At 39.5% G+C, this 13,633-nt stretch overlaps 1 protein-coding gene across 3 annotated transcripts in view; it reads left to right on the forward strand.

Annotated features, from left to right (window-relative positions):
- The first annotated feature begins 3,640 nt into the window (after positions 1–3,640).
- gbf1 (golgi brefeldin A resistant guanine nucleotide exchange factor 1) overlaps positions 3,641–13,633 on the forward strand; it is a 93,327-nt gene continuing 83,334 nt past the window's right edge. For all 3 annotated transcript variants that reach the window (XM_083988598.1, XM_083988600.1, XM_083988599.1), the window contains exons 1-3: positions 3,641–3,950; positions 6,629–6,739; positions 8,859–8,925. In XM_083988598.1, the coding sequence (XP_083844724.1) occupies positions 6,638–6,739; positions 8,859–8,925 (169 nt within the window). In that variant the 5' untranslated portion in view covers positions 3,641–3,950; positions 6,629–6,637. The remainder of the gene's footprint in view (positions 3,951–6,628; positions 6,740–8,858; positions 8,926–13,633) is intronic.

Raw genomic sequence — 13,633 nt, forward strand, 5'->3', positions numbered from 1 at the left:
GCAACTTGTCTTGGGTCATGTTTCTCCCTCGCTGTTTAGCTACTGTCATGATGAGCGTCAGATGTAGAAATGGGACTCTTTCACCAATATCTTCCTAAGTATTCTCTTAAATTCATTCTAAGGTAGTTCTTTCTTCTTTCTTAGGAAAACTCTAAGTCAGAGCAGGGGCGTCTCTAGGATTTTGACACATTCGGGGCTTAGCCCGGAAGAGTGACACATGCAATATGCGCGAGCGCGCGCCGAAATTTTTAGGCATAGAGACATTCTCCATCATTGGTGAAAAAGGTGAAAACGATGCAATCCACAGATCATCAAATGAATGACCCATTTTGAATTTAGTTCTATGTACTGACATTAGCTAGCTACGTAACAACACATTGTGTTTCCATTTAACACATTAGCTACAGTAAAAGAGGCAGGCTGTGCGGGATCCCTGTCTGCTAACTAGCTGCTATCATGCATGAAAAAGAAAATAAACAAGATGGTTCGATGTTATAGCACATTAACTTCAGCAACTTTCCCCTCTAGAAGAAGCCCAAACTTAGTTATTTCTAGGTACACAATTCTCACACCCTACAATTGCATTTACAGATGCCAATAATTACAGATTGCTTTTTTTCTCATGTAATATCAACCAGAGCAATATCAACTAGCTGCTAGCTAGCTAACGTTAGCTACTACCCTCTTGTAGTTCCAGCTGCAACACTCTTTTCGAAATTATACATTTTTACATAATTTCTATTCCCATTACCTTTTTGATTGCTGACCACCTTTGGGGGAAAACATGGAAATCTTTTTTGTGGCATCTTGATACACTTTAGCTGCTACTAGCTACCAAAAGACAGCTGCAGCTTGCTGTTGTCAAACCTGCCTGCTGTCAGGTATTTGTTGTCAAGTTAAATGCGCCGCTGTTTTGGGTGAATGACGTCAAGTGCGACCTTGTGTGCCAAAGCCAAAGTAGTGGCTTTTTAAAAATATAATTAATTGTTACTCAAACCTGTCCAAAAACACTGTTTTATCGAAGCATCAACATAAGATAACCGTAGTTTGAGGATGTGATCTTAAAAAAAAAAAAAAAATTTTTTTTTTTTTTGAAAATGTATATTCGGGGCTAATTAAAAAACATCCGGGGCTTTAGCCCCGAATGTTTTAGCCTAGGGACGCCACTGAGTCAGAGTCATGAACGTGTTTGTTAAGACTGCTGAAATGTTCGCAGCTTATGAAATAAGTGTCTACTGTATAGTGTTTTAAGAGACCCCAATAATTACTAAAATAATTAAAACAATCACTAAAAACATAATAAATGACAATAAAACAATCATGTGCTGTCAGCTCTCAAATGTGCATAAGTGTGCTCTTGAGTATGCGTAGCGTTTGTAGCTACGAACAAAATAAGAAAAAATTCATGAATGTCACAATCTTTGTAAAAACTGCGTAAGTAGGATTTAAGAATAAATTTGTTCTTAAGAACGGTTTGTGAAGGAGGCCCATTGTCGGGTTAAACAGATACAGATGATGACATCTCTGGAGTATGGATAGTTTAGGAGCATGGTTAACTTATATATCCTGTTCACATTACAGAACTATTCCTGAAAAACACTCTGAATTGCAGAATTAGACTGTATTTTATCATTTTTGAGTTGAAGATAATGAGGATATCCCTCCCCTAACGCTATACAGAATGGAACACACCAGCATCAGTGGTTTTTCTGTTTGTGTTTGTGCTGCTGCTAGTCAGACTGTCAAATCACGAGTCAGCTCTGCCATCTGTCCCAACATGTGTCTTCCCTGGATGTGACAGTACCTTTGGTGGTGTGTCGTTATTCAAATTCCTGAATGATGGGAGGGAGAGGGAGAGGCAGATTGCTCTTGTAAAAAGCTGAAGTGGAAAGGAAGTGAAGTTCATCACCTTGGCAGTCAGAATCTTTGTGTCTATTGCAGAGGGAAAGAAATTAATTTGCTGTAAGGTTCAGATCGTGACTCTGGCTCTGGTGGCTCCAACAGCTGGATTTTGCCAATATGTCTGCTAGATGAAGTCATGGTTTCTTTTAACATATAAACAGGAATGCGGAACTGTTCCATAAATGAGGTGTGGTTTCAGTGACCTCAGTGGACACACCCCCAGTGTTTCAGAGGGGAGAATAATGATCATTTTTCTACATGTTTGAAAATGTATCTTATGTATTTGGTGATATTTTTTATTCAAATATGGCATGGTGTTTCATAATTATATTTTTCTTTGTTGTGAAAAAATCTAAACTTATGTGATTTTCTGCTTTACACAGTCTTTAAATGGTTAACCAAACAGAGCTGCAATCAATGAATATTTTATATTTGTTTAATTTATCAATCTAAGCTATATTTCCCACATTAATCAGTTAATTGTGTGAGCTAGAGAATGTTTAAATGTCGTTCAAAAATGTTCATTAATGTTTCCTAAAACCCAGTGATGATCAAAGTGTTTTTTATTTGATCTGAGAACTCAAAGATAAGACAAAGAGAACCAACAAACCACAAGAACTGAGAAGCTACAAGTAGAGATTTAGAGTTAGAGTTTGACATTTTTACATGAAAGTGACATAGTTTATCAATTATCAAAATCACTGGTTGCTTTTGTGATAAACATAATTAAGAAACAAGTTAACACCTAATCTGTGCATACTAAGAATGCTCAAAACTCTAATTAATTAGTTCATTTACCAAATCAACATAGGCTACAGATTTTAAAGGGTATTCTGTAAACAACACAAACCCATACAGTATGTGTGTTGAACAGATCCTTGGAGATAATCAGCGGGATTGTCCAGTTGTTCATGTTGTTTTTATGAGGCATTTTATGAGCATTCAAGCCATGTCACCACCTTACAACCCACCACAGCACTGCATTACACAGACCCCTCTTTTGTCCCACGGTCCTCCAGGGACTTTTTATAGGCTACTTTACTGGTCATGTTGTTTTGATTTATGTGTCTTGGAGTACATGGGGAGGAAAAGGAATATGAAACTTGTGATTAACATTTCTTTATTTATTATCATCAAAGTTTCCTCCTAAGCCATTTGTGTTGTCTGTAGCTAGTGGATTCTATTGTCTGTACAACTAAATAGGCTACAGCACAATTTTGCTTTTGGTTGTGCTATGTATAGGCCTATTTGTTTCCTCACTGAGTGGTTGAGTGGTTTCCCCACACCAAATGGAACCACATAATATAATATAATATAATATAATATAATATAATATAATATAATATAATATAATATAATATAATATAATATAATATAATATAATATAATATAATTGAAAGTGTAATGCCAGTCACTCCTTTTTTTTCATGGAAAAATGCAATTTATAAAGCACATTTATATTATATTGCCAGTTACTCCTTCCTTTGGAGATGCAGTCAGTGCCCTCGTCATCAACCCGGAACAACCAACCTTCTGCACTACCGCTACCTTTGTCCCGCCCCCCTTTTTTTGGAAAACACAAATAATACCTTTCCAAACTCTTGTCATTCTATTTTAATCAATATTATATCTGGATTTCCTTGATATCTTGATTTACGTGACATCTGTATTTATTTCAGAGCTGCTTATGATGCTTTAAGAGGTCAGTGAAGCAGCCTGTCAATCAAAGCTCTTTAGTCAAGCTCGGTTGAGACTACAGAGTTTTTCCACGTCAGTGTGTTTACCAAGGCCAGATTGACAGCAGAAGGAAAGAGCTGAATTCATTCACGTATGGAGCATCTTGTGAAGAGTGAATGAATGAGCTGCGTTTGGAGACATCACGTTACCAAGCAGTGGAATGTCAGGGGCTCTTCATGTGTCTGTTTGTCGTACTGAACTGAACTTTTCTCATCTTCATTCACTGTCGGCCGACTAGCCTGCGAGCCTGCCGAGCTAGCCATACATTAGCTCCAGTAGGTCTCCGTCTTTGAGATTGCTGCCACACACAGGTAATTTCATTCTTTTTTCTTGAAAACCAGAAAAGATCGTTTTTGTATGTTGACATGCATTTTTCTTTGCCTCGGTATCTAAATCAAATACATCACGAACGGTGGACAAACGCTGAAGACACGTCTTGAAACCCTTAGCTAGTTGTCACGTTAGCTAGTCGAGCTAAGCTAGGCAGTTGGCTGTCAGCTTTCTGGGCAGGTAAGTGGTTCTGTATGTACAGCGACTGTGTTAACACCTCGATAGTTTAAACACCATTGACCTGTCATCGTGTCTGGTTTGTCCGTGAACTGGTTTTCTGCTCAATTAGCACGGTAGAGAGCTAGCTCCTTAGCTTTGTCTTCGAGTAGTCGCTGCTGACAGTAACGTACCGCTAGCTAGCGTCTTCCTAGCTCACCTGACAGTCAAGGAGCTGGCTCGTGCTATCTGCTTTTAATGCATGACAACATTCACTTTTCACTCGAGTGACACGTATTAGGGGTTTTCATTATGGCTGAGATACATTCATGTTGGAAACTACTCGCTGATGGGCGTTTGTTGGTGGTTTCTGTTCCTCTGAGATATGGACAGAGATGCTGCGATATTGTGACGTTCAACCGGCAGTTTATATATGATTAATATGACTCCGACCAGAGGCATAAAGCATAAAACACTATGATCGAGACAGGATGTGAAACACCACCTTCCAAAATAAAAGTAAGAAACACTGTGAAATCTGCTGTTCTTATTAGCAGAGAGTCCCTCTGGCTCCTGAGCTGTCATGTAAATGTGATGGGAACATGCAGGATGTAAATTATTTAATACCATTAGGCCTAATGCTTTTTTTTGGTTATATTACAGTAAAATAGCCATAGTATGAATTGTTAAAAAGTTTTTAATTGGAAAATTTCAGATTTCAGAATAAGCAAGTTGATCTATATCTGAAGAAAAACACTGTAAGGCACTGGGGAACAGATTTTAAAAACCTCTGAGACTACACTACTAGACAGGGTCATGGTTTCCTGAAATCATGCTGAACAAATAATTTGACATCATGCTGAAACAGCTTTGGCACAGGAAATGAATATATCAGGTGAATCTTCTTGACTGTTGTGTGCTCGGTCTCTTCGTAGCCCTTTCACCCTTTCCCTCAGCCTCTGTGCAGGATTCTGAATCTGCTGTGTTCACAATGTACCTGTATTGTGTTGGAAATGATCAGATCAGGATTCAACACAGTCGAGTCATATTGGAATCGGTGGTTTAAAAACATTTAATCGGTACATCCCTAGTGAAGCCTCATTTATGTGAGCGTATTATCAGCTGTAAGCCCGCCGCTCTGTCTCTACATCTGAGCCTCTACCTATCATACCTTCATCCTCTTATTATTTTGAATTGGTTGCTTGCCATGAATTTGAAAGAACGTGGCCTCATTCACCCAGTCCCCGTGTCATAAATCTTCCTGTAAAATAAGAACATTATTTGGCAATGTCTTTCATGACACAAGGAAAAAGGTTAATCCAACCATTTTGCTTGTCAAATATGAACAGCAAGTCATTTTGAATCTGTTTGGTTATCTGTATTGATTTTAGACATTTCCGTGGTCGACATTGAGATCGGGGGTGTGATTCTTAGCTTCTATATTCATTTGAGAGTCGAAGGTTTTACTTCCACTTTAAGTATGGTGACTTCATTGTAATATATTATATCTGTGTGCTGCAGCATATTTTCATATGTGATTTTATTATGTGTGAACAGCACTTATAATGAATTTGAGTGTAGCCACATCAATTTGTCATGACCCCATCTCAAATGGCTCCAGCAGGGCAAGGGAACATACCATGGTAGGCCTACAGATGAGAAAGAATGTTTTTAAACCAAATTAGGGCAGATTAGAGAACCAAATTAAATGTTCAAAGTTTGAAATGGGGAAATAGTAACACCAGCAAAAAAAAAAACTACAAAAAACCAGCTAGACCATTAATACTGTGGAACACAATCGGCTGCAGACCAGCAGCAAACAGAAAGTAAGTTCAGCTACAAGGAGACCCTGCCTGTGGTTACAAACTGATGGAGACAAAATCGTTTTTACCATAAGAAACACTGTCATACAGTTTAACTTGATGTGTCAGTGGTTTGTCTTCATAATAACCAGATTGTATAGCTTATCAGTTGTGTAAATTCTGTGTTTGTATGTGTGTTTTATGAATTGATTGGTTAATCGATAAAAATGGTTTAAAAATAGTTTGAGATGATGAGATTTATATGTGAACAATCCAAAATGTAATCTTCCAATTCCAAGATCTATATTTGCTTTGTTTACACATTTTTCTAGTAATCATGTCCATCTCCCCTAAATGTGCTATGTATGCAGAGGTTAATTGTTAACATGTCTTGAGTCATGACAGTGACAACTGATATGAATGACAGTGGAGAGGACCCAACACAGTTTGTGTGTGGGTCCACAGGAAGGGCAGGAAGCTGACTGGCTATCTCAGAGTGAGGAGAGATTGCATCTATGAGTCACTCCACACATTGATCTCAGCTCTTGGTCCATGGTTGTTGCAGCAATATGTCTGGAAGATGAGAAGCTATGACTGTGTGTGAACGTTTTGTGTGTGTTAAGCCAATATTTTATATGAAGGGAGTTATAACTGATATTGTCAAGCCTGGACTGACCCCTCCTCTCCTGTGTTTCTCTCAGGAAAGCAGCATGGCGAGCATGGACAAGAACATCTACATTGTCCAGGGTGAAATTTGCACTGTTGTTGGAGCGATCAAGAGGAACTCCAGATGGAATACTCATACCCCTCTGGTAAGTTAAACACAACGATCATAGTAGCTGTCTCTTAACCTAGACTATCTATAGACGCAAAAACCGGTCAGGAAAGGAACCTGTAGTCATTCATTGCACAGAGCAGATGGAGAAGGAGGAAAAAACACGCGGTTTGAACCAAAGGGAAAGTTACATCACTACACAAAAAAGAAACAAGAAATAATTGATGGTAAGCAAAACTAGATCCACTGTCAGCCTCAGTCCTCTTTGTGTGGCAGCCTTGTGCAGTTAGGGATCAGCAAACAAGTCACTGGTTGTGATTGTGGTGGATTGTGGATGCACAGTCCTGGGTCTTCTTCCTGAGCTAGGACATGACCACGCATTCACTGTTGTATAGTGTTGAATAGTAAAGCAGAATTTGGACCAAAAGCACGTCGGTATTCCATAATTTCAATAATTTGATTGATCATCGAAGCAGTGGGAGAAATCCCAGTGGGTTGTCACATCTGTGGATCCGTCAAAAATGAATTGAATGAATGAAGAGCCACTGAGTGAGTGAGAGTATGCTGCATGCATGGTCTGAGACTGGCCACACAGATGTAACCCACCCTCATAACACAACCAAACCCATGCAGCCATTTTTATTTTGTACTTATTTTGTCCCTACCGAGGTATAAGAGGCAGCTTCATTAGAACACACCAGTGTCTCCTACACAAAACACTTTTGGTTTTTAAAAAACAATGCACAACTTTTATCTACTTTCAGTTTTGTACAGTTTCTCTTTTAACTTGACGGGAGTGGGGGAGGGGGATGGTTATTGGATGTTACAGATGTCTATGTCAGGTTTTTCTGTTTTCTTATGTTGCTACTGGATGTCTGCATTTTCCTCAAGATCAATAAACTATTGATCTATTGATCTAGAAGAAAAATTAGAGACATTGCTGTTCTTGTGTCTTTCTCCTTCTCCTCTGAGTGTCTTTTGGAGCTGCATCTGTGTCGTTAGTCTTTGTTTTAGTGGCTCCCTCTTATCTTCTCTCTTGTCTCCTTGTTCTATTCCTTCCAGAGCCCAAATATCATATACTATATTTGATGCTTCAGAGATAAATGATGCTGTAACTACACAGCAGTTCAAAGTTAAACTCATATTGTCCCCTCTCTATTAGGAGGCTGAAAACCACAGGACATGTCTGTTCTGATTATATAAGTCAGCGGTGCTGAGATGTGTGTTTCTCTCATTTCGGAGGCGACTAGTGTCCATGTCAGCTCAGCATAATACACGTCTACTGCTTTAACTTAATAGGTTAAGAAATGAAATCCTCATATTTTGAACACTGTGTTGGCCTCAGCTGGGTAAAAACAGTAATTAATGTGCTGCTCTTGCCAATGAGGGACAACTCAACATAATATTATATGATATAATATGTGAATTGGTGCTATTAGAATTGACTTGAAATGATATACAGTATGCTGTGCAAGAGAGAGCAGGACAGAGAGGGAGGGGGTGGGAGGGGAGTCACCAATAACTGTTTCACTAGATAAATTAACCGTATACACTGACTGTAGCACGTCAGCACAGCAATAAAAAACCCCAGTTTAAAATATGCTTTATGACTACTGAAACGCAAACTGCCCTATAATTGCAGCTATGATTCTGTTAAGATCTGTATTTTTTTTGTAAGTTCAGACAATAAACTGTAGACCATTGAAAGGTGTCAGTTATAGTGATGCTGACATCAAACCAATATGGCTGCAATATCAGCTGCCAAATGCTTAAGCTCTGGATCACACAAAGCAGCAGCATGTGAGAGTGAGACTCTATAAGCATGATTCAATAATCTCAAGTTATGTAGGGGAAATGTACATCAATGTAGTCTAAAAATTATATATACAACACATAGATCTTATGGACCAGCCATTTGTAGTAGCTAAAGCAGATATTGTGGCTTGTCAAAGAAAATTGAGTTTAAATTCTTATAAATTTGGTCATTGGGACCGGGAAACAACAGATTGTAAGATGTATCTTTTTTTTTCAGCTTTGTTTGAAAAGAGATTAATTTCCCCCAGTGGATATATAAAGTTTCTGTCTCTTTTTTAGGCTGAATACACTTGTTGCACTTGTTTTTATTGTTTTGTAATGTTTTTTTTTTTATAACCCAGGATGAAGAACAGGACCCATTACTCAACAGCTTCAGCCAACTCAAGGAAATCCTCAACAACATCAAAGGTATGTGGGACCAGTGTGTAACAACCTGTTTGACTGACAGAACTCAGAACTCAACCAAACACACTTCACTCAGTTCAGTCAGTCAGGTATGAAAGAACCTGGTATTCTCTTCATAAATCTGTTGGAGTCATTGATGAGTGCATGAAATCCTCCTCTTTCATCAGAATGAGCCTGTAGTTCTAAGCCGACAGTTTGAGTACATATAGCCATCATATTTAACCTGTTGTTGCAGGCTGTTCTTGAGTTTGACATGTTTTCTTTAGCTTGGTTTCCTTTGGTTGCCACGCTGCGTTCATATTTCTTACAAACAGGTCGTCCTCGGTGACATCCCCACATTTGTTGCGGGACATGCAAAGTACTGTTCCATGCTCCATGCTGCAGGGGATAGAGATAGGTGATGGTCATGGCATGGTTTCTGCTCAGATATGCATAACGTGGTGTTCACAAGATCGGAGTATTAGTAAGCATTATCACTGTTGCTCTCAGTACTATTGCATAAATTATTAATGTATTTATAGATTTCCAATTTATTATTGTGACCAAAAAGTTCTCTCACACATTTTATATCACCAACTCTGATTAAGACGTAGAATTATGAATTTTTGCGAGACCACCCTTTCTCTCTCTCTCTCCTGGAGCCTGTGTGTGGGGGGCGGGGCGGCTCTGTGTGTGTCACGCTGCAGCAAACACACACAGACACACACACTCTGCTCTTAGTAACTGTGGCAGAGAGAGAGAGAAACATTTCAAAGTGTGGTTAAGTCTTGTGTATGTTGCAGAAACAAGTGTTTTCTGGAAATATAATGATGAAAAGTAAGGGGTGATCAATCAAGCACAGTTTTAATTATTTTTTTCCTCTTGCAAAATCGCAAAAAGAACAGATTAGAGTGGCTCTGAAATACCATAACAATAAGTATAATAGTACAGTTTGCCCATCCCGAGGTGTGTGTCTTTAGAAAATCAGCTGATTAACCACAGATTGACCCAGTCCTGTAGCCAAGGTGATTTTGGAAATAGTAACAGACAGAAAGAAGAACAGGAGTACTATGTGGTTAATAGCAGGCTAATGGTACAGTGTTGATCAGGGGAGTCAGAGCACATTGTTAACATCTGTCATTGTTAATATGAAGACACTTTTTCAAAGAGTTAATCTTAAACTTTTAATGATCCCTCCTCTAGTTGAACTGTGACTGTGCCTCTTTTTCCATGTTGGGTGAGTTAGGGCAGGTGGTGCATTAGTATTAGTAGAGGGTTTTATTTGTGGCTTTTACATGGAGCTTTTTTTTTCTTTTTGCTGCAAAAGCATCCAACTGGTTCTTCTAAATGATTGAGTTCTCCGTCATTTGGCTTCCAAAATGTGCCCACAGCAGTCCTCTGGTGTTTAACTTATAGTTTACTCCATGATGCTAATTGAACATTTGTAAAACTTTTTAGTTTGGGTGAGGGATTGAAAATGCGTTCACATGCACATCTTTATGTAGCTATGCCCAAAGCTCAACATTGGCGTCTCATCGGAATTCTGTCCTTGTCCCAGTTTACATACGACGGGGAAAATTGGTTAGTTGACAGAAACATGTCGGCCTTCTCAACACTAGGTGGCTGTATGCGTGGTTTCAGCTGGTTAATAGGGACCGCTTTCCACTTGACCCATTGCAAGCTGTATTTAGATTGAGTGATTTCAAAAGCATGTAGTTCCGAGTATTTGCTTCTTATACGTTATTATTTCATAGTGTGACGAATATGCAGGTCATAACTTCTTCATGAGAGCATTTTGGCGTTGTTGGATTGAGTATTTGATGAGTTTTGAGGGAAAGTCGAAAGTACAGTTTCGCAAGCAGCTTACATCTCTGCTCCGCTGATCTAAAACCAGCTTGCACCGACAATTAAAGGTAATGAACCTTTGACTCTCGGGATTATGGCAATAGGCCAAAATGTTGAACTATCCCTTTAAGGCCATAATTCATTTTTAGATTTTTTTTAATTCGTTTTTTTTTTTTCATGTGTCATGTAAACGTGCTGTGTGAGTGTCGTCACTGATCATTAGTGAGTGAGTGTGTGTTGCAGTGGCGCTTGTCTGACGCCTCCCTCCTCTTCCTGAGAGACCCAAGCTGTCTCTGAGGACAATCCTGCATGTTGTCATGCCTTTGCAATGACAGTGCTGGCAGCTCCCACTGCCCCACGCTACAGTTGTATAAGTTGTAAGCAGTGGGAAAGATGCAACACATGGAGCTCCACCAAGGCCCGGCCCCCACCGCTGCTGTCTTCCTCCGGAGAATGCCTCCGCCACAAAGATGGACAGGCACTGCTGGCTGAGGAGGAATCCACCGAACTGGTTAACCCTGCTCTCTCCCAGTAACTGTTTCCCTTTATAGGGCCCTGTAAAATCTGTGGGTTTTTTTTGCCCAAATTCCGTTTTTTCAGTTTTAATTTTTGGAAATTCATTTTTTTCAGTTTTAATTTTCGGGAAAACTTTAAAAAAAATCTTTTACTTGTATTGTACCACCAAAATGAGTGTTTAAATACAAATTATTTTAAATGCATTGAGCTAACAAACAACACTTTTCCTCCATAACTTAAAGGGATATGCCAACTTTTTTTTTCCGTGTCTTGCCTCACTCCCGAGTCCATGACCAGCAGATAGACACCATTCTTTCGACTGTGCGTGCAGTAACAAGGGAGATAGAGCCCGTATCGCGCGTAATTAGCTTAGCTCAAACGCTGGAAGTGTATCGGTAATGTTGGCGTATTAGAACAAATGCTGCATGATGCAACATAACACTGCATAAGTACTTCGAATATCAACAAAATATGAATGCTTGAGTTTTAAGCTGTTTCCAGTTCCTCTTCCACCCGAAATCAGCATTTCAGTCAAATTATGTTGGAAATCATAGGGCCCTATCTATGCCTTTAGCCCTTTAGCTCTGTTTCTGTCACCACTGCTGGAATGATTCCAGTACAGGTATTGTAGTTGACCATGTAAATGAGGTGATGTTTCAGCTTTTTTAAAGCATTTGCATGAAATAATGAATCCATGCCAAGAATCTTTTCAGGCTGGGTTGCGTCTTTAAGCCCGTGTCCCCCATGCACACAGCCGCTCAAATGTTACTTCCACTCACTGAAGAGAGACAAAATAGAGCTCAAATAACCACAGAAGAGCCAAATCTTGTGCTTGACAGACTGATCAATTTGTTTTGATTTTCCAGCAACATCACAACCTAATGGATCTCTCTAGCCGCGTCTCAGGAAACACAGCAATATTTTGGTAAGGTAATGGTGTGGGTGGGCTGCGCTGAGCTGCTGCTTTGAGAGTTTTTAGCGGCCCAGCTGTCGGCTTAATGAAAGCACAGTAATTTCATTTACTCTGGTGTGTATCCCCGTTTCCTCTAACAGCAGCAGCCATCCAGCCAAGGAAATAAGAATTAGTCCCCACAAGGTTTCTCAGCCTTTGTCCGTCTCTCCTATTTCTTATTTTCCCATCCTCCTCTGTCGCTCCCTCCGTTTGGCCGAGGGTTTCAGCGCTCTGGCAGCGTAGCGCCGCTGTAACCCGTGTGATTGACAGGACCATATGCCATAGAGCTCCAGAGAAGTGTAGCTGGAAGTATATCATCTGAAATTTTAGTTGGGTAAATATAGCTGGGCGTCTTGTCAAGCAGAGAGATAAATTGTTCTGGGAAAGGAAGTGTTGCCTCTCTTTTTTTGAAAGCAGGAAAAAAATGTTTCCTTCAACTTCTGGAAAATGTAAGGTCCTCCTGAACAATGAGAGCACAGTTGAAGAAGTGCAACCATGGACCATGTGTTGGGATGCCTCAGCTCCATCTTGCTCAGTCATGTAGGCGAATCCGTCCCAGGAAGCCGGAACCTTTCCTCTAAAATGTGGCTGCTTGGATTGAGCATTGACATTTAATGCCCCATTTCTAACCTCATTCGACCCGTATAATAGACTCTTTACTACACTTTTGTGCCGAGCATCTGTCTGTGAGTGTTTACTGGGTAGCAAGGCATTATGGTGTTTGCTGTTGATCTGAAGCGTATAGAACATTATGATACATGGATTATCATCAGCTCAGTGCTGGAGTGAATGTTTTCTCAAAATATGGGAATCTTTTAAACAAGGGGTGTGAGAAAATATCGATATACTGACATATCGCAATATTTTGTTTCGCAATACTATACCGCTATTCTATATTCTATATTGTCTTTAGATTCAGATTCGGATTCAAAATCATTCTTTATTGTCCCCTAGTGCTAATTTGTCTTCACAGTCCGTATTACATTTAACTTTTTTTTTTTTTTTAGTATCACAATATATCGTTCAATATGCAGTATGTACCAATACGTATCGAATGGCTAGATTCTTGCTAATACACACTGCTTTTTAAACCTATAAAACCCTTTTTAATGTTTCACAGTTGTATTTTAGTGTGGTCATTATTTCTATCTTAACATTTTGAACCATTCTGAGCAATAATTGTCAAACAACGATTGTGACTTTGTGATGTGACAATGGCTGTATCGTTGAGCACTTGGCTAAACAGCAGTAGACCTTGTAATGACACGAGTGCCAGTGTGGCTTGTGTTGAATCTAATGGAAGCACCACACTGAACACTGATGAGAAACGGTCTCTTTTTGCATCGTAGCTGCACACACTCCCATTGCTGTATAAGGGTTCCTACTGTATTTGTTGTCCTAACATCTGAGGCAGCGCTC

Source organism: Trachurus trachurus, assembly GCF_905171665.1.
Source record: "Trachurus trachurus genome assembly, chromosome: 15".
NCBI classification, from domain to species: Eukaryota; Metazoa; Chordata; class Actinopteri; order Carangiformes; family Carangidae; genus Trachurus; species Trachurus trachurus.